General features: G+C 39.7%; 2 protein-coding genes across 6 annotated transcripts in view; one reads left to right on the forward strand and one right to left on the reverse strand.

Moving 5' to 3' along the window:
- The window catches only part of LOC139119542 (uncharacterized), a 32,845-nt gene extending 23,692 nt beyond the window's left edge, over positions 1-9,153 (forward strand). The window contains exons 21-30 of the mRNA XM_070683385.1: positions 225-330; positions 929-1,048; positions 1,866-1,937; positions 2,443-2,514; positions 3,019-3,090; positions 3,353-3,424; positions 4,286-4,360; positions 5,277-6,343; positions 6,691-6,947; positions 7,151-9,153. Coding sequence (XP_070539486.1) covers positions 225-330; positions 929-1,048; positions 1,866-1,937; positions 2,443-2,514; positions 3,019-3,090; positions 3,353-3,424; positions 4,286-4,360; positions 5,277-6,343; positions 6,691-6,947; positions 7,151-7,327 — 2,090 coding nt within the window. The 3' untranslated portion in view covers positions 7,328-9,153. The remainder of the gene's footprint in view (positions 1-224; positions 331-928; positions 1,049-1,865; positions 1,938-2,442; positions 2,515-3,018; positions 3,091-3,352; positions 3,425-4,285; positions 4,361-5,276; positions 6,344-6,690; positions 6,948-7,150) is intronic.
- Positions 9,149-27,236, reverse strand: part of LOC139120440 (uncharacterized) — a 60,765-nt gene continuing 42,677 nt past the window's right edge. For 3 of the 5 annotated variants that reach the window (XM_070684848.1, XM_070684847.1, XM_070684844.1), the window contains exons 2-7: positions 16,687-16,880; positions 15,879-15,998; positions 14,162-14,282; positions 12,982-13,645; positions 12,380-12,466; positions 9,149-11,617 (exon numbers count right to left, since the gene is read on the reverse strand). In XM_070684848.1, the coding sequence (XP_070540949.1) occupies positions 13,024-13,645; positions 14,162-14,282; positions 15,879-15,998; positions 16,687-16,880 (1,057 nt within the window). In that variant the 3' untranslated portion in view covers positions 9,149-11,617; positions 12,380-12,466; positions 12,982-13,023. Of the gene's footprint in view, positions 11,618-12,379; positions 12,467-12,981; positions 13,646-14,161; positions 14,283-15,878; positions 15,999-16,686; positions 16,881-17,500; positions 17,869-21,533; positions 21,649-27,236 lie in introns of those variants that run through there. The other 2 variants (XM_070684846.1, XM_070684845.1) reach the window with 2 other exon arrangements.

Below are 27,236 nucleotides of genomic sequence, written 5' to 3' on the forward strand. Positions count from 1 at the left end.
CAATTGCGTCTGTAGGAAGGATTAGTGTATGGATTTGACTCGCTAGACGCCACTATAGAATATGGACTGTTATTTGAAATGCCTGTAACTTCATATCCAACCAACAGGAAGTATTGTAGGAAGCATTAGCAAAACCAATATAAAGTAAAGGTAATCATCGGGCTTTTTGTATTTTGACTCCCTGTTGAAAAGATTTGCGAGGTTGTAGGTTATTTTTTTAACAGACACGTCTTGCCCAGAGGGTTGTTTGTGCAATGGCTATGTCATTGACTGCTCTGGAAGAAGATGGATCGATATTCCACCAGATATGTCGTTGAAGGCGAGGAGTCTGTAAGTATACAGCCGTGGCAATACTCTTTTTTTTTCTCGTATACTGTCCCCACAGCAATGTGAACAAGTCCGATCAAAATGAGTGTCGATTAAAAATGTACATTTTCTCGCCAGAGACATTTTCCAAAGAAATCAGACGAAGTCAGACATTCTGTTTATTTTAAGAGACTAAAACAAATAAACAATAATACTAGAATATATTACTCTATTAAAATGTTCTGTAGCTCAATACTTTTCGACTCGTTAACTCTAGCATGAAAGCTCGAAAACGTTGCTTTTGATTAATGAAAACAATTCGACTTATATCATTGCAAAAAGTCAGTGTAAAAGGCCGGTCTAGCAAACACTGGAAATCTATTTGACCTAAGGATGACAGCTACATGTATGTAACAGCGAAATGTCGGTACTTCGTTTCTGAATGCGGTACCGCAGTGCGGTTGTCATTAACATGCAATCCACCTAGAAACAGAAGTGGTATGTTCCCTGTCATTGCCTCAGGCGTTTTTTTTCTTTGAAGAGCCTTATGTAAGACGCGAATTTTGTTAAAACAGCTGATCTCCAAGAAATTTCCTTTAAACTTGTACCGCTCTGTCCTCAGGGATCTCAATGGCGAAAGATTCCGTGACAACAAAGAGGAAAGTAGTCAGAATGGGGAACGTGGTCCATATCTTAATCTTCTTGAAAACAGTTTTGCCGAACTCATTTTCTTAGCAAAGCTGTGAGTATAGCTGTAGATGTAAGCATGAGAAAATAATTTATGTGGCTTTATAGATAAACACATACAAACTTCATACATTGATAAACAGATCCATACATACATACATACATACATACATACATACATACATACATACATACATACATACATACATACATACATACATACATACATACATACATACATACATACCTACCTACCTACCTACCTACATACATACATACATACATACATACATACATACATACATACATACATACATACATACATACATACATACATACATATACATCTCTCCACTATTCATCCATCCATCCATCGATAAATACATACCTACATACATACCTACATATATACCTACCTACCTACCTACCTACATACATACATACATACATACATACATACATACATACATACATACATACATACATACATACATACATACACACAGACAGACAGACAGACAGACAGACAGACAGACAGACAGACAGACAGACATGTAAATACACACATTCATGTCGGTTTGTACAAACTGTAGTGAAATGCTGACGGCCTTGCTGTTATCTTAATAGCGAGGAAGAATGTCAAAAAACTATTGTTCTTCTTATCCAGATCTGTTCGCTGTTCTTTAAAAGTCTGTCAAAACAGAGGCGTTTAAAAGTTGTATTGCAAATGAATTGAAGGATAAATCTCACCTCAGATGCAAACTAAATCATCATCATTTAAAGACCAGTGTTGACAGGATAAAAGTTGATCAGTTTGTGTGTACATTTTCCTTGTAACAAGACGATCATTTGACATTCTGCTTTTTTGACAGAGACATATCCTTCAACGAACTGACATCAATACCTAGGGAGTGTGTGAACAAACTCGCAAATCTCATAATCCTGTAAGTATCCCTATGTGACCATAGACAGTAGACTCCCTGCCACTGTCAATGATGTTACCTGATACCCAGTGCCATTTCCCCGTCTATATGTGCTTATCAGGCTTATGCTGCCTATCGCCAGTCATTTTCTCCAGGCTTGCATGATTCAACACCGCGGTTCCACTGTGTTTCGTCGGGCGAGGTCTCAAAATACAGAGATCTATCTGTAGGCAGCCCCTTTGCCCCGTTTTAATTTGTCAGTGCAGTCCAGCGCTGATTCTCATTACTTAATACTGTGTTACAGTGTATATATAATTTCTCTACTGGTTTACAAGTGAAGAATATGTCTGGTGAACTTAGCAAGTTAGTCATGAGACAAGAAACAGTATAGAGCATGTTCTTTCACAAGTAGATAGGTTACGCCCTGTCACAATTCTGGCAAATTCCTGAATCACCGTTGTTGTAGTGGATTCGTTCAGGAGGAAAAAACACGCTTTTTAACAATCATTTACTCTCGGTTGGACAGGGATATCAGTTACAACCGGATCGAAGCGCTGGTAAGAGACACATTCTTCGGGCTGGCGAAACTTACGACGCTGTAAGTATCGTGTTGAATATGAACTTAAAAACATTTTCGATTTTAGCGCGGCACGTACATACTCAGAGGACAGGCTAAAATCAATGCATCCCTGGAGGAAAACCAGCATAAGTATTGTACAGAGTGTCTGTTAGACAAGGTAGAAATACCTTCAACAATTACAATTAATCTAGCTTTTTACGATTTGTGGACATGTGCACTAATAATAATGATAAATGCACATATGGTATTCTCCATGTGCATCCTTTTTCGTAGCCTAAACTCAGAGATTAACAAAACAAAGGAATGAAAGATGCTGCAAAAGGCAGGATCGTAAAGTGTCAACTATCTGTAATACCGCCAATGAAGTTGTAAAACCCAAACGTTTCCAAAAATGTATAACTCACCAATTTATAATCAACATAAACAATTAATCGGTCTCTCTATCTACCATGTTACCATCGTGTATATGATGTCAGTCACTGCACTGATGACAACAATCGTTGGTTATCTCCAATTTTACAGATCGTTAGAAGGCAATCCACTGAAGCGGATCGAAGATCGTGCCTTTCGCGGATTGGATGCTCTGCCAAAACTGTGAGTAAACATACTCGGACCAAAGACCAAGTCTAGGAATCGAAACTGCGTTCATTAGACTGATTAGAGACGAAAACATCATTACAATAAAAATCATGTAGTCATAGTTTCCGCAAAATTAGCTATTTAACTTAGTATTTCCTTATCTGCAGTTGCTAGTTGCAATTTTCACAACATCTTATCTATTATCTATAATTATACATATTATCTAATATAATACGTCCGTTCAGTCTACGTAATGCTAGCTTAGATTTCTTTACAGGGACCTGGGTAATCTGCAGCTCCAGGCGCTGACAAACGACGTCTTCGAGGGTCTTATTTCCCTAAAAGAACTGTGAGTTTTACCGTATACCTTTTTATCCGACATTTCTAAAGCGTTAAATTTGTACAAAGTTATAGCAAAATATACGTGTAGTGATTATCACGACAAAACGATGCAGTGAAAGTTTCCCAGTACCAGATACAAAATGAAAACCAATGAATTGTCTCAAAATGTCAGAACGAATGAATAAAATGCACGCGTTCAAACCATACTTTCTTGAAGGAGTAACTATACTCTATCAACTAATTAATTAAAATTTAGATGACTATAGTGGACATTTATTCTGCTATTGCCGTATTCCCTACGCGGAGATGTCGAATATAAACAACTAATTTGGGCTAATTGGATCTTCATATTTTTCAAATTTCTCAAAATTGTTAGGTGCCCTATAGTAGAATCTGGCAATATTACAAATTACTCATAAAAACAAGTGTTTACATTAAAAAAGAAAAGCAGATGAGCTTAGATTTGTAGATTACTTCACCATCCAATTATCCCAAATTAGTTCCAATCGTGTTAAAAAAAGAAACTTTTATGAGATTTTTGTGAGGATTACTACTGAGCTAGAACATCTTTGCGCGGGCCTTTCACAGAAGGCTGCATTTATAACGATTAAAACAATTAACTGGAGACTTGCATAAATTAAAACATAATATGACTTCCATGAGTAAGTTAAGTTTAACGGAAATCAAAGATGTTTCCCCATTATAGTGGTGCTATTAATATTTACTTCATATTTACAGTGTAGTTTGCATTTGCTCCAAGTACGATAAAAAAACCGTCCAATGTATTCATGACCATTATAGGTACAGTACTTTTGAACTTCAAAATTCTATATATCACCAATAAGATGCGTATTTCTGTCTCCAATAGAAATATCTCTCACAACCAAATATCAGTGGGAACGGAGAACCAATTCTTCCGCCATTTAGTTAATCTCACCACACTGTAAGTAAGCTAGTAATTATTACGACACTGAGCGTGGGGTACTGCGTTCATTTTATACCGCTCAGTTTGTTGCAATCGAAAAGTGGTTCTTTGGGAATGTAATTTTGATGACGTATTCTATTTCATTAGGGACAGCAGTCTTGATGAGGTTGCCAGTCACAGTAAGATAGGGAAAGCTTTGTTAGCAAGCACAGCGCACAACGTACCTTGGAAACAGAGTAAAGCGTTTTAATTTTCTTGTATTAAATGTAACATATATATTCAATGCAAGTGAGTTTATTATTCAAATGTTGTCAATATCATTTCCGAAATCGTGACATCTTTAAAGGTAGAACGCGCCTCGGGGACAGATAATCGGACTCTCAAATTTCTACAATTCTTTTCTGATAGGCCTATACTACTTGTTTGGGCTCATTTTAAAGCTCTTGAAGAAAGAAAAACTTTCACCGGTTTAGTTTTTCGAAAATCCAATGTTCAATTTTCCCCCATACAGTTAACACTGAAATGGCGGCCATTTTAAATTTCAAATATCGCAAAATGTTGTGTAATTTGTTTCGCTAGTGCCAAACTTTGCACGGTAACCTTCGATTCTTATTGTTGCTTTGGGATAAGAGAGTGGGTGAAAGTTTCAGTTTGGAGAGTTGGAGCAAAAGTTTAAGTCTTTCACTTTTGAGGCTCATACTACCTTAAATGTAACATATATATTTAATGCAACTTAGTTTATTATTCAAATGTTGTCGATAACTTGTCCGAAATCGTGACATCTTTTAAAGCCAGGCCTAACCAAAGCAAATACGATATATAAATACAAATTTAATATGCATGCCGAACAGCATGAAAATCTTTTAAAAGGTAAAATGCTTTTTGCAGGCAAAGTTTTCCATTTACTTGTCATCTGGCATACATTTTTTTTCAGTTACTCGGATCGCTTGTATTTCTGTTGTCTTGCCAACCAAAGTCCAAGCGTCACGAAACTTGAGACGTGCACACCGGAAAGGGATCCATTTTCGTCCTGCAAGGACCTGATGGCCAACCAGTACCTCCGCTCGTTTCTGTGGATTCTCGGAGCCAGCTCCTTCTTCGGGAACATCTTCGTTATCCTCTGGCGACTGAAGGACAAAGCCGAACGACGGAAAGCGCACTCTTTGCTCATCCTTAATCTTGGAATGGCCGATTTCCTAATGGGGGTGTACATGCTCATCATTGCTTGTGTAGACCTGTACTACCGAGGCGTTTACAGCGTGTTCGATGAGAGCTGGCGTCACAGCAGACTGTGTCAGTTCAGTGGGTGTCTGTCTATGATATCAAGTGAGGTGTCTGTCTTTGCACTGACTGTCATCACTGTCGACCGTTTCATTAGTATTGTCTTCCCCTTCAGCTCTCACAAAATGACTCTGTATGTCGCCAAGAAGGTGTGCATGATAGGCTGGCTGGTTGTGGTCATTTTGTCAGCTCTACCTTTGCTTCCAATCGGCTACTTCGCCGGAGAGTTCTACGCGCGGTCGAGCGTTTGTCTTCCACTGCAAATCACAAACATAAGACATCCTGGTTGGGAGTATTCTGTAGCTATATTCCTTATTCTAAATTTGCTGTCGTTTGGAATTATCTTGATCGGGTATCTGGCCATGTTCGCCGCTGTCAGGAGAACGGGGAAAGCAGCCGCCGCCTCGAGCAGACGACAGTGCGAGACCGCCCTCGCTCGACGTATGACCGCCATAATTCTGACAGACTTCCTGTGCTGGATGCCAATCATAATAATGGGTCTAATCGGACTCAGTGGTGTGTACATTCCGCCTGACGTTTACGCTTTTACCGCAGTATTCATTCTCCCTCTGAATTCTTCCATTAATCCCATTCTCTACACCATCTCGACTTTAACCATAAAGAACAAGGCCCAAGGCAAAGATGGCGCGCCGAGTCGAGATTGGATGGTCCCAAAGACTACGCAGGTGTCAGTTGACGTCGTAGAACTGCAATTTAACGGTAAGTTGTGGGAATATAAATAAAAGTAAATTAAATATAGACTAAAGGGACTTAAAGCACGCGTAGAATGCTATTAGATCCTGCGGTAACATATAACCTGCGCACTGGTGTCTTCAATTAAGATCAAATTCGTGAATACTTTTGTCATTTTGTTTGAGCGAATGTCGTTATTTCGTTTCAGCATTTTAAAATTTTGTCATTTTAAAATGTTCTCACCGTCGAATTTGTGGCGAAAGCCATCCCGATTTTGTTAAAAAACGTATATTGTTACATTTACCGTTATAGAATCTATAAATAAGATCATGGATCTCATTGAATTCTTTATTTATTTATTTTCTAACTCGGAGGTTTCATCAAGAAACTGGAAACAAGCCATTTCGTACCGTCTGTTCACAAATACGACGTAGCGTGCAGTGAATATCACTGCATGACCACACTCGCCCACAAGCTGCGGATGTTGAAAACATCGAGGAGATGCATGGAACTTCAAGATGGCTTCAAAATCGCAAGAGACGTTGCCATTGCAGTGTCGTTTCTACACGACCATGGTGTGGTTCATAACTCCGTCGATGAAAATCATGTCTTAATTGATTCTCGCGACGACGTAAGTATCCTGTTAGTGTAGTGACACTATGCTGAAAATTTCGGTCTCTCTCTCTCTCTCTCTCTCTCTCTCTCTCTCTCTCTCTCTCTCTCTCTCTCTCTCTCTCTCTCTCTCTCTCTCTCTCCCCAAATATAATAACATAAAGTAAAATTGATTTCTTTACCAACGTAACATGTTTAACATTTTACATTTTTTTCTCATAGGCACATGACATTTCTGCTTACCTTGGCGGTGCATCGACTCTCCACGAAGTTGATAGTACCGTAAATTTATCCGAAATGACATCAAAAGACATTTTACAGTTCGGTCGACTGGTTGCATTACTCCTTCAAAGTACGGGTTGTTCTGCTTCAACGCGTCTTACAAAGACTCGTCTCTGAACCTTCATATGTTTTCTTGCTTAGAAGATAAACAGGCATCTATCCGGACAGAATACGTTACTTCTATATCACAGTAACGCAAAATGAAGGGCTTTGAATGTTTACTTCATATGTGGAGAGCGAGCGAGTTTACCTAAAGTACAGATATTTACAAACAGGGAATACGAATATGAATTTACGCCATTTGAATTTAGACAAAGTCAGGGTCTCTTGAATTGTAATTATATGATATTCCAACTTGAAAGTGTAAACGCTAGCCAGGTAGCACAAGTCTGGCGTACAATCGTGTATTTCCACGCTTTCTGATTTAATGCGAGCAATTTTTTTCCGAGTTTGCAACGTCCAAGACGTTTACGTGTAATTACAGTGAGACCTTAGTAGTTCGACCCGTTGAAATGCAGTCGCGTTTTAGACTAGTAATTCCTGTAACGCTTGTCGTAATACTCAAATACATACTTCGGGAAAAAAATTCGTTCTCCGATTTGGAGTTCTAATCATACACGTTGTTACACGTCATTTTTGCAATTCACGAAAGGGTGACCATAGTACCAGTTCATGTACTTTCACTGAACGACATAATTGTAATAAGGGGTGTTTAGAATAGGATCTTTCAATACGACAATTGGATGCATTTAACGTACATATTTGGAAGTGGAGACAGGAGAATTTTAACTTGAAGGAGAGTTTTTACACAGTACGCTTTCATGGAATACGTCACCTTACGTATGTAGAATGCTTTGTCCAAATCAAAATCATGCAATATCAGTAATTTTCTGTATTGCTTTTAAAATATTCAAATGTCGAGTTGATTAACATGTATAAAATTTTAAGGAACTTTCCACCAGTATCCACCAGTAATTGTTCAATAGTTGACCTTTGAATCATTTAAAAGTTATTGTATGAGCTTTTCAAACTGTATTCCAACGACTTTTATTGAAATGGTGTTACGGTTACGAAAGTGTGCTAAGGTTAAAATTGGGAAAGGAAGCTATCAATATTTAAAACACATTCTTGACAGTTTTTATCGGAAATAATTTAAGTAATTTAAGTAATAAGGGTGTTGTATAGCTGAGAATTGGTCAAAATGATTCTTTTTTTGTTTGAAATTTGACTTTTTGTTTTGGGATTTCCAGTCACAAACGTTTTACATACACTCTGTCAGACTCTTTATTAAGGGAGGCAGTCGTCGTAACTGCGCGTGTGCGACTTTCTTATTTACAAATAATGTATTTCATTCGTGATGATTCATTCATCAAGTCAACATAGCTGCAACATTTAAAATTTGCGATATTCATTGTTAGCAAACATGTTTTAACTTCCATCAATCGCCAACGTACCCTAGATACAGTGTTTACATCGGTCGTATGTGTCCCTGGCAACCTTTGAGCAGAGTTCGACGACTGCCGCTTCAATAAAACTGTTCTCCAAATAGGAATGTGCTTGTTAAGCGCTATCGAGTCATACAGACGATGTGTAAGGAAGAAAATGTCTTAATGTAAATTTATGTCGAAACTAATGGCAGGCAATGCAGTACAAATCTGACAAACGATTGTTATGGTATGCAATGTCTAGCGCCACCAACGGCGAAAGGTGTAAGACAGCCTATACTGATGCACATCAATGCTTGCAATTGTGAGGCGGAGCAGACGTGGCAAGTTCAATATCGAGGCGAAAGCTAAGGAAAGCGAATCACCACAGAAAATGAAACATACTTCCACAAAAAAGTTAAAGCTTTATATGTTTTCGTTTTTTTTGAAAGAATGGGAAGAAACTACGAGCAGCTTGTTAACAGGAAAAGTACGAAATAACAAACGATAAACGTTTCATCTTCCATGAATATTTTATTATCAACATTACAGGAATTGTAATTTCTGCCTTGGGTCACAAATTGTCACATTTCTTACATACTTACAATACTTCTGTACAAATGAATTCCCTGGTCAAACAAAAAAGCAAAATTTCCTTAGCTGTGAAATATTTATAAATAAATTAATTTGCGTCATCTATTTAAATCACGGAAGTTTCAGTACTGGAGTATGGTTGACTGAGCATGCGCTAAATGATATAAGTGTGCAGTAATCCAGGTGTTCGTAGCAATGCCGGCTTAAATGTAGACAAGATTTTCGGCAACAATGGTATCGAGAATTATATATTCCTGCGAGAAAAAAGCCAAGCTTATTGAACATATGAAAAAGTACCCCCCCCCCCTCTTTTCAATCAATAACACATGTAAATAACTCAATGAGATGTAGTTTCTCGCAGACGCATTATCACTAAGTACCCCTCGCCTAGAGCCTGTCCCTTAGAATTGAAGGTCCTCGCTTCTTCGAGTTCATAATTTACTTTTTCTAACCTTCTAAATGGTTTATTTTCAAAAACTGTTGTGCAGATGTCCATTGTTGATGGTTTCAAGTTAAAGGACTACTAATACGGCATTTTGCACACAACCGCCGAAAACGTGTCTGAAGTTGAACGGATCAGGGAACTTGATCCGCTGGTGGTTGCAGACTACGTGAATACGTGAACCTCTTGTCTGGTTCTCGGTCTCACTGTACACTCTCCGATTCTTTGCTGGCCACATTTGTTGAATTGATTATTCTCCGGTTGTTAACGGTGCTGAGGAAATAAAGGCAGACCGTTAAGGCAGCGATTATATGGTCAATGTCATCGCTCATCTGACGGCAAAAACTTCTGTACAGGGCCTGAAAGCATTATACCTCACTGTACATTCGGTTTCAATGGTTGGACATGGCGAGTCAAACAAACTCAAGCAGAACGTAGGTACGCGTGCGTGACGTAGAATATTGAGAGAATATGACTCCTTGAAAATGACCTTAAATCCTAACAAGTCATGTTTATCAACGTTTCACCGTGGGCATTGAATTGCCAAAATTGCGTCACTTAAATTATCAAACTCCGGTAACTAGACCAAAGTTATCAAACCCCATGAAATTTCATTCTATTAACATTTGAAAGACAGTCGGTAACAAATTGCTGTACATATTCGCGTCTTGTACGGTGATTGCTGTTCGTTGAAGTTTGTATAGATTGAGTGACACTTAAGGAACAATTTTCCTCAACCTTGTAATTTGCTTAACAACGTCGATAACAGGTACAGGGCACCGATGAAGTCACCCGGACGAGTGACACATACGTTTTGTTACTTTTGCAACTGGTCGATAGCCATCAAACGATTATCACGTGAGTGCTTGAGTACCAGTCTGGACAACACTGCCCTCATCGTTCGGTACTTGGGGACATGTCTGCCCACTCACGCAGCGTGGTCAAAATCTGGAGAACTTTCGCGTTCACCGTTTCTGGTCGTACTCAGTTGTTGGGTTAATCTTGTCTGTGATTCACTTCAGGTAAGTTACAGTTCAAAGCATCTTAGTGCAGGATGCGACTCTTCATGTGGAAAGATGTGGACTAACACACCGATCGGTGCACTTCAAACTCGTTCAGTTCCTAACGCCAAATGAATATGGTCGCCAGCTAAAGATGCAGGAACTCAAAGGTGCAGGCAAGATACACTCATCATCGTGCAAGTTACCAACGAAGTGCGTATTTAACAGAGCTGGCTATTTTTGCGATTTCATGGCGACAAGCAGAATTCTCTATAGTACTTCTAATGAATGATTTTGATGACCCTTTCTCAAGACCATATGTAATCACTTTCTGTGTCATAATTTGGCACTAATCGAATACACGAATGAAACAGAGTTTGTAAATGCGACATCGGATAAAATCATGGACATTAGAAAATGCTGTCTATTATTGAATGTACAAATAGCAACAAGTTTTCAGATATGTATGAAATTTCATGTGAGGAATCCTGCAGAACGAGAACTCCTGGATAAAATTCTCTTTCCCGAAACTACAAAACGTCACAAGACTGAAGAGCGAATAACGATGACGACGAAGTAACAGCCACAAAACATTTAGTGAGTTGCCATAAGAGATTCATTAGTTTGTTAAGCAATGCTTCAGCCTCGGCAAAATCGGATCACATCCCATGTCAGCTGCCATGCCATAGAGACGTCTCTTCAAGTCGGCCATACCAAGCCAGCAGCAATAGCGCCACCAACGGTGAGAATCGTCGCACTGTGGACAGGACTTGAGTAACTGTATGCACGGTCCCTCTACAAATGTGCATACAGGTTCACAGATCCAAGTGCCTTTCATTGTTACAGAATGTGAAATATCTGTCATGGTTAGTAGCTGTCCAGAGTGAAGGCTATACATCTTCTACGTCACTGTCGTCTTCGATTGATGATGTCTCACTGATTGCATCTGAAATTATCGATAGGAGGCAACGAGTCAACATCATGTGAAGATTATAAATGTTGAAAGGAAGGGATTATGTAAAACTTTATCCTACGAGAATATCCAAACTCCTTTCGACGAGGATATTAAAGTGTCTCGCTGAGAAGAAATATCGATTTCGAGAAACACGTCACAGCGAAAAAAATAATCGTGAACTCGGAAACAGTTCAAAAAACGCGAGCCTAAAGTTGACAGTACTGATTGCATACTATTCTGTCATTGTCATATGACGTTTTCGAAAATAATTGTAACGTGTTGACAGATTGAGTGGGCATGCCTCGATGAAAACAGTTTGTTTTGGAAATTCGGATCAATATCATGTATAGGTATCTTTGCTAGCTTTGTTATCTCGTATTGGGTTGTAGGAATTGGTGAATCCGTCTTGTAAAGAATTTTCTCTGAGGAGTCACCGTCCACGTGTTATTCAGAGCGATCATCAGTTGTTGTTGATTTTTTCAATCATCACATTACGTACGGAAATGTAAAAGAGTAAGCGAAATTGCTTTTAGAGTCATGATAGTCAGCAAGAGCGTGTTGACACAGCCAACGTTTCGTATTAATCACCAGTAACCTAGGGAGCCGTTCAAATTATATTTTAGGATAGAATTCAAATCTTGAGGCCCCCGACCCCAGAAAAATAATTTCATTCGTATCCCAAGTTACGTCTTCACACGTGCCTGTCGTAAGCTGTGCCAAGATGGTAGCGCTCTTAATATCCATTTCACTTACCCATGTCTGTACCAGTAGACTCCCGTAGAAGCTTCCTAGCAGAGCCGAGCACATTCCTCACTGTTGCCCTCTTAGGTTTTGCCTCCCCTAAAACAGTAAATTAATCATAGCTTTTAAAGGTGGAAACGCAACGAGGGACTACTTTATCGAAAGAAAGTCACAAACAATCTGATGACGTTATTACAAGTGATTTTCACTCAAGATAGTCTGACAAAAACAAAAAATGATCTCTGAAATGATCTTATCTACTATAGTTAAGGTGTACATGGTTACCTTTAACGAGTTCAAGTGCTGTGCGAATTTGGCTGAGCGAACGAAAAGACGAAAGGAGTTATAATAACATGAATCATTTGATGGCGTCTGTAAAGACTTCAAAGGTGTCCTTGACCTAAATGGTGTCCCCATGCTAAATGTGCAGTAAGATGCAAGGAAATCAAGTTCAGCTTAAAACATGATGACACCTTTGAGGTCAGGGACGCCTTTAGGTCTTAACAGGCGTCAGACAACAGAACAAATGTAATCATGACCGTGCGAAATCCACAGAATGGGAAATTGTCCACATCTCCCGGCGTTAAAATTCAGCAATGACAAACGAAGCTTACCTTGACTTCGAGGTGACCAAAGTTCCACCGTGTCAATTCCTTCTAAAAGCACATTGCTCGGAATCTTAAACTTTCCTTCTGGATCAATGCCAATTTTGGATTGAGTAACTTCTCAAACCGTTTAATGTTCTGTTCCCTCGAGTGGGGCTGCCGAAATTTCCTCTGCGAGCCTTTCCTCTGTTTCTTGGAGACAAGTTTCGTAAGTTCGTCGTCGTCAATAGTCTCTGGAAGCCCATACCTCTCGGGACCCCTCCCCCTCCTCTCGTGTTCAACGCTTTTCCACGTGACATACTGCGTCTTAAATCGCTGCACTTGTTCTTCGTCGAATCTCGTCCTAAGCCGTTTGAGGGCGGCCTTCTGTTTCTTTTTCGACTCAATAACTGACTTTTCTTTTTCCACTAGTTTTTGATTGTGCTCAACAGCGTCTTTGAGTTCTATTTCCTCGAGTTGTTTCAGTATTCTGGCATGCCTTTGTTTCTTAAAGGTCCTGTTGCCATAGACGGCAGTTACTGCCTGCACTTGGTAAATACTCTTCTTTGTAATGATCACGGGACGTTTTGGTCTCTTTTGGACGGGCTTGCTGACATACCGCGGAGTCCTCTGTTCGCTGCGACCTCCATCTGTGTCAAGGGTGGCTTGCGTGGTCCTACTGTGAGTTGAAATCCTGCAATGACAAAGCAATTTAAGCTTAGTGATTGGAATACTATATGCTTTCAGGGTGAATGACTAGCTTGTCACTCTTTATGACACCTATACTTTCCATGTGAGTATGCCAAGTGACTTAGGCAACATCTTTGCGAAATATTCAATGAGCCCCAGGAACACGTGCCTAAGTGGACACAGAAGAATGTCCTTCAAATAGACAGACAGACAGACAGACAGACAGACAGACAGACAGACGATTTTTGTTCCGGACAAAAAGTTTTTGAATTGCATCCGGAGGCAAATTGCAGCAAGTCTATCTGTACTCATGATGTAATTTTCCCCGTATGACTTCACACCTGAGCAAAATTCACCCCGACTGAGAATTTTTTGGGGCAGATAATGACAAAGTCAAGCAGTAAATTCGGAAGATGAGTATAGGACACATTGAAATTTCTTAATTCATGCCTTCCACAATAAAAATTGTAAAAAAAGAAAGATGCAAAAAACTTTGTTAAGTTTCTTTTCAATCACTTACTTAGTGTCACTTCGGGGTAACGAAGCTGCATTTCTTGAATAGGCGTCTGCCCAGGACGATGCCCAGTGTCGGCTACTGTGATCCCGGACAGACTGAGTTGCTGAGGTAACACCATGTGCGTCTGCAAGTTAAATACCAATCTTTGTCACTTTTTATGAAAAATAATGGTCAATAATTAACGTTATAGATCTTACATCACTCATAATTTTGAAGGAAAGAGATATAAACGTTCGAAAGTTTGCTCAAGAATAAACTTACAAGTCATAAAGCGAATATTTATCTCGTAGATTAAGTAAGTGTGGAACGGGTCATTGACTGTGCCACGACTATGGATTGGGACAGTGAAGATGATTCATATGATCCGAGGTGTGTCTGTCTGTCTATCTGTCTGTCTGTCTGTATGTATGTATAAAATGTATGTATGTATGTATGTATGTATGTATGTATGTATGTATGTATGTATGTATGTATGTATGTATGTATGTATGCATGTATGTATGCATGTATGTATGCATGCATGTATGTATGTATGTATGTATGTATGTATGTATGTATGTATGTATGTATGTATGTATGTATGTATGTATGTATGTATGTATGTATGTATGTATGTATGTATGTATGTATGTATGTATGTGTATGTATGTATAACACCATTGGAAGTAATTTGGGATAATTGGATGGCGAAGTACTGTCGATTTAATCTACAAATGTTATCTCATCTGCTTTTCTTTTTATATTACACACTTGTTTTATGAGTAATTTGCGATATTACAACATTCAGCTATATGGCACCTAACACTTTTGAGAAATTTGCAAAATATGAAAATCCAATTATCCCAAATTAGTTCCAATCGTGTTGTATGTATTTATTATGTCACTGTGACCACAGATAAAAGATTGAACACTCTCGTTCATATGCTACCACGGACCCTTCAGTGTATCTTGTGAAGCTGGAGACCGACCGAGACAGAGGTACACGCGATGGACTTCCCCATCTAAAGTTTGAAGCGCGATCTTATCAGTATTCATTTATGCAAAGTGTTATAATACTCATTAGGGTAGAAGGCGCCTCGGGGACAGGTGTACCAATGCTCAAACTTTTACTAATCTTTTCTGATTTACCCGTTGTGGGAGCTCATTTTGAAGGTCTTGGATCCTGTAAAAAGCATGTTCTTCATCTTATTTTTTCAAAATTCGAAATTCGAATCTTTCCCGTACAGGAATGGCGGCCATTTTGAATTTCAAATATCGGTTAATGTTAGGTAATTTGTTTCTCTAGTTCCAAACTTTGCACAGTAACCCCTGATTTTGATTTTTGATTTGCTGCGAGAATGGTTGAAATTTCAATGAGGAAAGTTTGAGCAAAAGCTATGACTTTCATTTTCGAGGTGCATACTACCTTAAGTTTGCGAATCCGGACAATGAATGCATTATCAATAGCGAATATTTATTTACTTTGGAGTGCATAAACAATGTCTCCAAAGTGACTGGAAAAACCCCAGCAGCGATGCGTAATATGCCAAGCTGGAAATGTAGCTTAATTTCCTTAAACATCTTACACACTTAAGTAAGACCATGGCGGACATGTGAGCTAGCTAGTACAACTAGATTCACTTATTAATTCAAAGAAATCTGGGGTTCCCTGTAAGCAAAATTAGCACGTCGCTGTGACATGATTATCCAAGAAAACGTTAAGATAAAATTTTCGTCTGACCTGTTGCAACGAGGTTATTCAACTTTGGCAAGGGTCCCGGGGGAGGTTTGCGATGCACTGTAGTTGTCTCCTTTGCGGCGCCTGCAGCCGGTGCAGAATTGGTCGTTCTGAATAAATCATCTGAAACAAAGTGAATGTGACCAAACAATTAAAGCGTTTGACACCCGTTACTTAATGATGAATTTAGCCCGCTATGTGCAGTATTTGTAAAGCGAGGCATGCGTCACATTTCAGCTGAGTGTACACATGTAGGTGGCGATGATGCCGATAATGAGAACGACACACCTACAGTAACAATAACGATGATTATGATTGTGACAATGGATATAGCGGCGCTTGCGCTATAAATGGTGGTGGTGGTAATGATGATGGTGATGATGATGATGATCCCTTTGTACGGACTGTTCGTCTTTGAAAATATTGTCCGAAGTTCAACAAAATATAAATAATCTATGATTTTAAAACTGAAGCACAATCTTTACAACTTAAGGCGACTTTATGTGTAATTTATGAAAACTAGGCGAGGAAAACATATCACTTGTTTCGGGACTAATTTTTTTAAATGTTATCTTATTTTATGTTATCTTATTTTATTTATTTTTATTATTTTGTAATTTTCCCTCGGAAAAGTCATGAACACTCCATCTACAGAACAGCGCAATCTGCCCAAAAGAAAACTTTTCAATGACAAAGACTTGGTCAGCGTCACATGGAGTGGCGATTGGGTGAAACTATAAATGTCCGTGGAGAACCACTTAATAAACAGTAGTCTATTCCACATGGGCGTCATACACGAACAAATACCTACTTTTGTCGACACCGTTTTCTTTGCGAAGTGAGTTGTTGCTCCTCGTGGCTCGGTGACCTCTGCCGCCTCTTCCTTCTCGCCCTTCCCGCTGCCGTCCATTTTGAACGATCGGCGGTGCCGAGATATTGGAAAAACTACTGTTCGATTTTTTTACGCTCCTTGCAGGTGGTTTTGCTGGTCCTCCGCCACTCAGACTGTGCGAAAAAAAAAATGAAAAATAACAATATGTTTAATACAAATATATTTATCGAAACAACAGGGTATTTTGATGCTGTATTGTAGTCATAGTTACAGAGTGTGTACAAAACAGCTATATGTTGACTTACGTGGACTTATTTTTAAAAAGGCGCAGCGACCTAAACTTAAGTCATAAAACATGACTTGCCATAATTATAACTTGGCAACGCTCAGACTTTCTTCGGTACGGGCTGAAGATTTATAACGCTGCTTGAAGTTGGTTCGTGGTTGAAGAGTACAATGTCACGTAGGCAAAACACCGAGTTGCAGGCGAACTACGTTTTAGCTGGCAAGAAGTCTGGTTACAAAGTAGTTTAAAGCTACATAGTCTTTGCATCATTTACATTCATGGAATACAGGAATCAACTATCATAAACTAACGACCTAAAGATTCTTGCAAATACCGGTATGGTGACAGCGTGTTGTCACTCAACTGACAGTGTCTGTTTACAATCTATCCGAAGGTGCATCTGCTTTGGACCACTCCGGTTGATTCTGTGATTATATGAAATGCTCTCCTGTACAGCTAACAGGACATCTTCGATTGCCTTATTCCGCTGATCAGAACAAACCTTACCCGAACTCAGTTACCGGTGGTAAGGGGAGACGGAAGACGGGGCCGCGGTCTGTCCGGCTCACTCCAGACGATCTTTCGCTGCTGCTGTTTGAATAAGTGAAAGTCCCACTCTCAGAAGGGTAGAACATGGTTGTAATTCCTCTCTAAAATCGTCACCTGACTGTTCTCTGAATATCAGATACAGTAAACACGTTTCCTTACAGTTACACGAAAAACGGGCATCATGCGTTGCTCTGGTCGATGGACCGGTACCAGTATCTCAGGGCGTTAGCATGGATTATGCTTGGACAGAAAGTCGTTGTTATGGAGGACGCGGTGGCCGGAGAACTGACCCCCGAGCTACAACAAACACGTCGTTTCGATAGCATAAATTGTGTCTTCTCTCGAACCCGTGACCCTTTGTTTTCCTAACTGTGTAGGAAAAAAGGCTCGGCTTTATCGCCTAACTGCCGAATATACGCCTCAAGTGAATGGACTGTATGAATAGCGTGATTCAAGATAGCCCGAGGGGATTTACCAGGAGCGGAAAATGCTTTGAGGACAATGCAAAGAGGGAAAGCAGTCTTTGTCCAGTATTGTGCAAAAACCATAAACCGTTAAAAGGCTCATCTGGTATGGTAGCGCGGGTAACAAGGTTAGAGTGCCTATTTGCTCAACGCTGAGGTAGGAAAATGCATTTACTTTATCTTTCTAATTGGTCGTAACGCTTTGTCGAATCTCTGCACATGTAAGTTGTTTTAACGCATCAGACATTGTCGCTGCACGGGAGAACCTTTCAGGTAGCTCGGCACACGGGGATATTTAAAAATGTTTAGTTCTTTTGAGATAAACAATATTGTGCCTACTTGCTGACAGGTGTTTTTAGGTCAAGGTGATATTAACTACCAGACAAAGGCACAAAACGATGGACAGCTTTTTATAAGGCGGTCAAACGATTATGACAATGGATGTATCTTCCCTCCTTTGCTTTGATGGGCGATAGAAGAACAGGCCAACACTCAAATAGGCCTTGACTGAGGTCAGTGCTGCAATATTCGCTGTATTCGATGCTGTGGCATCGAAACATGATCTCGGCTTTAATATAGTGGCATGTATTGGTCGCAGCACGAATAACAGCTAGATGTCTTTAATCTTTACATACACTTCTAGCAGGCATCAGCGCATTTAAGAACAGTAACGTTCCACTGAAAGCAGTAAGGTAAGTACATTTTGTGAGCAAGAAAATAGAGCATTGCCTGTTGAACAATTTCGCTTATCAAAAACAAAAGCAATGCCGTTGAACGTTTGGTGAAAATTTGAAAATTGCACCAAACAGATTTTTTAGTTTTTTCAGACCTTCAGGGTGTGATATCATTGTTGCCCAAAGTTTAAGTTTCAGTTCGAAATTTTGTAGTTATTTTTAAATGTACTTAAATATTTAAAAATCTGTTCTACGTCTTTTAGATTTTCCGTCTCCTGTTTCGATAGAAGACTTACTAAATTGTTGTAGAAAATGCAAAATGTTGTGTTTATCTGTTAGTTAATTTATACACTATCTTCAGCTGGAAACAAAATATAGGCACTATACCATTGATCTTATCACCTAGTAAGCACAAATCTGATCCGTAGGATCGAAAAACGGGCCTTTAAGTTATAAAAGGACCTTGTCAGTGGAAACTAACATGGTGGCAGTTTGTTTACAAATACATGTAGTTTTGCACACACAATACAGATCGGACTGGTTTATATAAGTACTCGCTCGATTTAATAACATGGTTTTTCTTACATAAATGTCTCAGCTGAGCTGAACATGTCCTGAGCAAATAAAAAAAGCCGTGAATACTTTGTCGTGATAGAAAAGCAACAAAACGTAAAGGAAAATAAGTATTTGAGAGAAGAAAAAGTGATCAATGCTTTCTGTGGAAAGTTGCCCAGTCATGCGAGGAAGTAGCGTCCAAATAGCACATTGCCACCGCACCTCGCTGCGTCTCCGTAGAGACGTTTAATGTGCAAAGCGAAACACAGGAAAGTAATGTGCTTCAGTTGATGAGACATATCTGTCACTTCAATACTCAACTGGTTTTCAACCAATCAACTTCCGACTCTTTTTTCCCCGCCTGGTTTCTCTCCCTGGAAATTCTTGTCTGTCGCGCAGCCATTTCCATGGATGCCGGGGGGCTACTATTGGCGATCACAATGCAAGTCTTTTGAGAGGCATGCGTACTTGTCAGTGTATCGGACGAGAAACACCAATAAATGTCGTGAGACTTGTTGGCAGTGGCCACTGACCACGTGATAAACCTTGCCACGGAAACCATATAGTCTTCCTGGCCAAAAACACCGCAATTTCAAGTATGGGATATTATCCAGACAACGGGATAACATTTCAAATACTTTGCAACTACCAAAACAGATGAATCTGTCTGTGAACTGTTTAACCGACCGACAGGTAAGTAGGAGGTATTCTCTTTATACGAAGAAACCCCCGCAAGGAGTGTACCTAAAGACAAGAACAAACTAGATGTAAAGGTATAATCCTCAACGTATGACGTACGTTCATATGGTCATGAAGATGGTCCTACGTCATTTTCTTCATCCTCTCTTCAATATCAGAAAGAAAGCAATCTACGGAATATTTTTTTCACGTCAAATATATATGTTACACAGAAATGTACTGACGACATGAGAAAACAGTGCAGACTACCGGAGCGGAGGGCAGTAATACAGTAAGTGTATTATCCAGCTTTTACTCTCTTTAATGAGGAGCAGGCGATTAACCTTCCGCGCCCTCTTCAGCTGATTCCAGGTGGTATTTTTACAGATGGCTTTGGCTGGAAGTTGTACACCTTAGAAGCCGGAATTCCTCTGGGAAAACCTATAAATTCTGACGGCAGTTGTTAAAATGTTTGAAGAAAATGATCACAGAAAAGGAAAAATCACGTGACCATCGTAAACTCGATAACCGATTACTCATACAATGCTGCGTTGAAAAAAAAAAACTCTTTTTGACAGTTTTTCGTCAAACAGTAGAAGCAGCAATTCCGATGTACAATTCTGTAATTCTCTCTGGCCTAGTTATTGATAATCTCACAATATCAGAAGGAACAAACTGCACGTAAACGAAAGGACAGCATTAATCTATTTCAGGTAAGGCTATAACGGCAACTTCGGCCAATCGATGCCATTGCCCTAATTCCCTGACAATGCCATTGGTTGTATAACTAGCCCTGACCAAATCTAACATTGTTGAAGTTCAAAGTGATATGTTTACTCTCAAAATGCTACTGACTCTTTTTTGCAACAATAACCTTCACGCACGGTAAGTGTAGGCACTGCAATTCATAGGTCAATGAACTCAAACTTCCAGCAGGTCTGACAATAGTATTTTTCAACGTTTCCTTCGATGTAATTATAAATAGAGGGAAGCTTCTAGACGGCGTGTGAGTCACTTTGTATATGGAGTAGAGTATATGAACAAAGGTAGTTCGAAGTGTCCATAAAAACTGCTGACCTGTGGCATATACTTGCGGTTCGTTCTACATACCATTGTCAGTTGGTGTGGACTATCTATGCGTACATAGCTAACAGCACACATTATACAGAAAGTTCAATTTTCGATAAGTTTGGTAGTGGCAAGCTTTTCACAGGATGACTTGAATACATTTTAAGTAAGTCACGTCGATATTTTGGCTCTTCACGCGTGAACTAAACGCTCTATTGAGGAACGCCAGAGCCCGGCTCGTAGGTACAATTTCACTCCGAGCACTAGTGTTCTTCTTGCGTTTAAGATATACTTTTTCACAGCTGTATTTCTTAACTACCGTCAACAGATGCGATTAGAGGGACGATTCTTCCCGTTGGGTAAGTTGAAATGGATCCTCAAACACAATAAGAAGCCCAGTAATTGCACTGGATTGGATCCACTGCGATCACCACGATGGTATAGACGCATTGGAAAGTGTTCAGACGGTATTGCCAGAAAAAATATTTTCGGTACACCTCATATATTCAACTGGTGCAATTTGAAATCACGATGATGACATGTTAATCCTACCTATAAACTTGTTTGCCCTTCAAATCTCTAGTGTAAAGCCACAACAGCGCATCGTCCGTGTACACACCAGCCATCATCTCAAAGACATGCAGTGCCAGTGAGGAAGAGAGTATCGCTCACGATTTGAATATTTAATATATTCAGTAAATTTGCGTATTTAGATTCACACAATGTTCGCGATAAGTGTACTGGTCACTGCAGCAACTTCACTTGACGGGTGGGTGTGAAGTTTTAATGAGGGAAAATCTGAACGCCCAAGTCCTTGAAATAATGTTTTGATTACTCACAAATAACTATTATCCTGGAGGCGTTCCAATTTATCTGTTTAAGAAGCGCTGTTCGTGTCTATTAAAAAGGTAGAGGATGTCAAAAAGTTTTTTATACATTCTTACTGGGCGTTCATTCATAAAGGTCAATCGTGGGTTGGACAAAACAACCGTTACACTAAACATTGCACATTCCGTATAAGCTCGGTCATATGATCATTCGAATGTACTAGCTGACGTATGTTCTCACATTTGCTTACAAATCAAGTAAGTGAAAGCCTTTTCTATGAAAAGGCCGCTTCTCTGGTATACGAAATAAAGGCATATAATTGTTACTATATGTTGTATATTTTGAAACTGCCAAGCTCGCTTGTTACGGTCTCTTCGACCTCTTCCAAAGTTCACCCGCTGACCCTGGTTGGGCTGTTGTAGCGGTTAATTTACGGTCTAATGAGTCATATTGCGACACTAGCGTAGCATGGATCCCTGTTCCCTTGAGGTCGTCTCCAAACATCACGTGACAATCCCTATTCACCTAAGATGACCTTCAAGCGTTGTGAATGCTCAGCTGCCGCCATAGCAACCCAACCAAACAAACGGCGACGGTGGCGCTGCCTGTTGTCATACTGATCGGTTGATTGTGCTCTAGACAGTCAGTTTGTGGAGTGTCCGTGTCTGTGTGAATCACAGTCACTTGTGATCGGTCTATTCCGCTCGGCGTCTATGCCCCGTAGACGTGTGTACATATGTGTTTCTCAGGCATATGTACACACGTCTATGGGGGCATATACGCCGAGCGGAATGAGACCGATCACAAGTGATTGTGGTGTGAATGTACATGGACAAGCGCGCTGTACTGTAGCTGTATGCACACTCGTTACGGATGGGGCGGAGGCATATTGGTTCGCATTCGAGTCTGCGACGATTTCAAATTTACTGGTTCACTGCTCAATACTCCGAGTTATTTCCATAGATTGTCATTAAGAGTCAATTATCAAGCGTTTCAATGCATAAAAAAAGAAAAAGTAGCTGTACAAAAAAGGCAAACAGCAATCTCGACAAAGAAAGGTCAATTACCCAAATGGGCATTGAATTGTGGGGTATGTCTTCCCCAGGGTTACATTTGAAACAGTTAGAGTATCGGTATTGATATTGATATTGATAGGAGAAGCGTCAATGCCACAAGAAGCGTGAATGTCACAAAGTAAAAAAATACTATCAAACTTGAATATATTATGCCTGTATTTTTTCATGAATGAATCATACAAGATGCAACAACAGAACGACGATTAAGTTACCGACAGCCCCATTTGCAACATGCTGTTTGAGAATTCATAGTGTAACCTGGAGGGCGCTCTTCATGTTGTGACCTCGTCACCGTAGGCTCAGCTTCAATTTCAAGCCATGGGCATTGATTGTAACTTGACTCGCACAAAGTGCTACCAAGAGCTGCTGTTGAAGATATATGAATCATTTATTCCAATGTTTTCCCGCCAGTTATCTCTGTTATCTATGCCTTTACTAACAGAAAGTGTAAGGAAAGAAATATTTCTTGACTAATTAAAATATTTAATTAAAATAAAATTTAATTAAATTATATAGACGTGTGCAATTAGAACTATAGTTACAGATAACAAAGGTACACGGCCCACTGCGGTTGCAACATACACTTGTTGAGTTGAACTCATCAAAACTGCTGATGAGCTTTTTCCAATTATGTACATACTAAAATATTACACTAGACTGGCCCCCGTCGCTTAGCTTTTCCCAGCAGAAGTTTTTAATACTGGCTGTAGCTGTGGGCCATCGCATTCACGCCACGATTTATGCAACAGCCTACTAACGCGACAGTCCGCTGACGTTTCTTCCTTCAGTTTACTCTGTTTTCATATTTACTATATGCCCACAGACTTGGAGCAAGCCTGATATTACACCCGAATCAGATTCGTGTCAAGACTTACGAATTTACTGATAAAAATAACGAGTGCGGAAAACGCCTTCAATCTCTCCCATAAAATTTTATAGCTCGCTCATAATCTCCCAACGGAATGAAAAGTCCGACGCATGCGCAAATCATCTGGATTCTAATCGCAATTTTTGGCAAACGGCCCTCCCCGCACCGTTATGCCTTTTGTGGGCATACTCAAAGCAACGATGCTTTTGTTTCAGATTACAGGTATGTTACGTCAGGTAGCGGTCCTGTCTACAAATCGAGAAGGCGGAGATTGACGAACAGCCAATCGTCCACGATGAGGTGATCTTGGTTTCAGCCCGGCTGACATGGAATTCCGTGTTTGATCAACATAATTCAAGGAGATTTGAAGTGGGTATTACCGGCGTAACGAAAACAAACTGCTACTGCCAGGATCAAATACTATAACTGGTATCCAGTCAAATTCTCGTTAGCGGGCTTTTACCTGCTTTACCGCGCTAGACGAATGCCAAACGGATTATCCCCAGCAGCTACTCCACATCATTTTACTGTGCTTCCCCATTCTATTGATGGGTTGTTTAAACTTTAAAAGCAAAGTTTCAAATATCAGCGATACAAGTGCCCACATGTTTTCTGTACTTGAGAATTCGTCTTTTTAAAAAAATGCGCCATTGTCAGTAATAAAAGTCCGGCCGAGGTTGAACTCAACGATTGTTCTCAGATAGTCGGTTTTCATGGTTAGCATAAATTAAACGAAATTTGGCGCTTATGGAGTGACTTGGTTTCATTGTTTGCAGTCTCCGAATTATAGTGTATTTGCGAAAACCTTTATTGATCGACATATTCTCGAGATAATTCTAACGCATACCTGTTAAATTATCTCATTGAAGACTCCACAATAAAAGCAATGGAATGACTACAGAGCCAGTGCTTGTCAAAGGAAATACCTCTAGTTTTCACGACTAAAATTTAATGCCCCTGGAGACTTTATTTCAGAAAGTACTCGAAAGTGTACTTGAGAGACATGTACAATGAGAGAACGCTTACAAATACGGTTGCTTGGAGACAGCTAAAAGCATTTCGACCATTTAGTTACCTGATTTGGGGCATTCGGGAGAGATTTACTTGATCGTTCTGAAATAATTCAAGCCGCAGTAAGTTTGTTTTAATGCGAGTCACATTCCTAGTTGCTTGGGCTGTGTTTCCTGTTGATAACGCGACAAGGTTCATGCATCAACCACACTTATTAGTCTACGAAAATCAATCAATTTAAAGTGACGTATTGAGAAAGATATTAAACGTATACCAGTTATGAAGGAAAGCGTGAGAGAGCTTAATTTGGTATTAACAATCAAAGTGAATGCCAGCATGATATTAAAGGAAATTTAAGGACAGACGTCTCAAAATCATCTGAAAGAGGTTTCGCGTTAGGTTGATCTTTGAACAGAAAAATCCTATCTTTACTGAGACAATCGATCGCAAAGCCGCTCGGCGCCGCGTTTCTTGTTGCTTACGATGCCGTCGCTGAGGAACACAATAAATTCTTCAAAGTGTACCGTGATTCATTTCGGATCTTAATATCCGGCACCAAGTATAAATGATTGACGACTGATGTTTGAACGAGAAAATAATGTTATTTCAAATTACTCCAGATGTCAGTGTATCAGGCGTTTGCATATCGTAAATTAAAGAATATGGCATTCGCACGGCAGGTTGCACACTGCGTGAACTTGGCAGTGGTGTAGACGCCGTTGTATGGCTAAACTGCTTAATACAGGATTCAATTTGAATATCGGATTTCATTTGGAAAACAAAACACCACATCTGATGCATAAAAGCATTGAATTCTTCCATACTAGAACTCATTCGAGCGGCGGTGGTAAATTTTGCGCATGAGTGACACGATGGCACCGCAAGAAAGCACACATCCAATCACAAAGGAGGTCAGATGGACTTGCGATTTCGTTCAATATGCTGAAGTACAAGTACAACAGGCATTGTCACCCACCATATGAAAAGTACCATTGTTAATGGACGCGCTGTGTGACAGGTGCAGTGTACTAAAATAGTCCGAAGTGCGGTACGCTATAATGCTAAGGAGAAAAAAACAGATGAAAGTGAAATATAATTGTTCACTACATTACACTGATAAATTTGAAATTAACACATGTGGTGATATACATTCAGTGACACTGAAATCACGCCTAACATTTATAGAGGTATCGCTGTTAAATATTTGCTTCGTCTTTCTATAAACATCATACGAATCAAACGTGTTTCTGCCGTGTAACTGTATCGGACATCAGTAACAGCGACAATCCATCATGACTGGGGTTCACTATATACTTTCCATTAATAAGGCGAATAACAAACTTATTTGCGCCGTCGCTAATACCCCTTTCCTTATTAATAGCATATAATTTATGAGCTCAATTCAACCGATTTCATTACTTTCAATCAGCGCACTGTCAAAGATAAAGACGTGTTCAAATTGGCTTGGATCAATTTCGGCGTCATATTACTAGAAATAATTTAGTTTATCAGCTCGCATTACTAGATATGCAATTTGACTAATTAGCTGCAACACTAATTTAATTACACAATTTAATTACCTTGATAAGAAAACAGACCGTGATAAATTGAACTGTGCCCAATCAGATGAAAACGTGCGATTTCACTGAGGTGGGATATTAATACGTTTAAATGTTATCAGCAGACCTAATAGTGATTTTTCTCAAAGAATCCAACATAAAATAGTTTTTCCATTGAGAAGTCGTGTAATATGGTCGAATATTTTGGTAGTTGATCAAAAACGTCGAAATTACTCTTCTAAATAGGATAAATTTCACTCCGCTCTGCTTGTATGCAGAGTCGAACGTTTTCTGCGTCAGGGTAGCTATAAGCGAGCTGTCACGAGTTAGATGCGTGTGGTCGTGGCAACTTTTGAACCAAGAGAATTGTTTGTTCATAGAGACGATACACCTGCAGACTTTCCGGCGGTGATTTATGCATTTCGTTATAACGAGCAGGTATCTTTAGAAAACGTTCTAAATGTGATAAAAATGGCGAGGCGGCTCCCGTGAACCTAAAATGCCAGTGGCGTTCCCACGTCCCGACAATTGCCTCCAGTAGTCGAGTTGAGGCAAGATCCTTTTCGAATGTAAACCATGTAATTTGGAACAAACAAATGAAGAAAAGTTCAATTCACATCAGACAAAGCCTTTTCCCTGTTTTCAACAGAACGAGTAAGACACGTCTTGTCCAGTACAAAAATACGCAGACCTGACACAAAACAACAATTTTCAATGAACTTTTTCACTTACAATTAACATCAATGCAAGACTAAGGCCATTTTAAGACTACCACAGAGGGAGACCGGATTCTCATGAGTCTTTCGCTTTGTTGGCACAGCGGTGTCCAAACTCGCTCTACGCTAGTTTTGGCACAATGGGTATTAGCAACCACGGACACAATGCACCGCTAAGGTAATTTTGGACCACCGTA

This window comes from Ptychodera flava, chromosome 20, assembly GCF_041260155.1.
Source record: "Ptychodera flava strain L36383 chromosome 20, AS_Pfla_20210202, whole genome shotgun sequence".
Taxonomy (NCBI): Eukaryota; Metazoa; Hemichordata; class Enteropneusta; family Ptychoderidae; genus Ptychodera; species Ptychodera flava.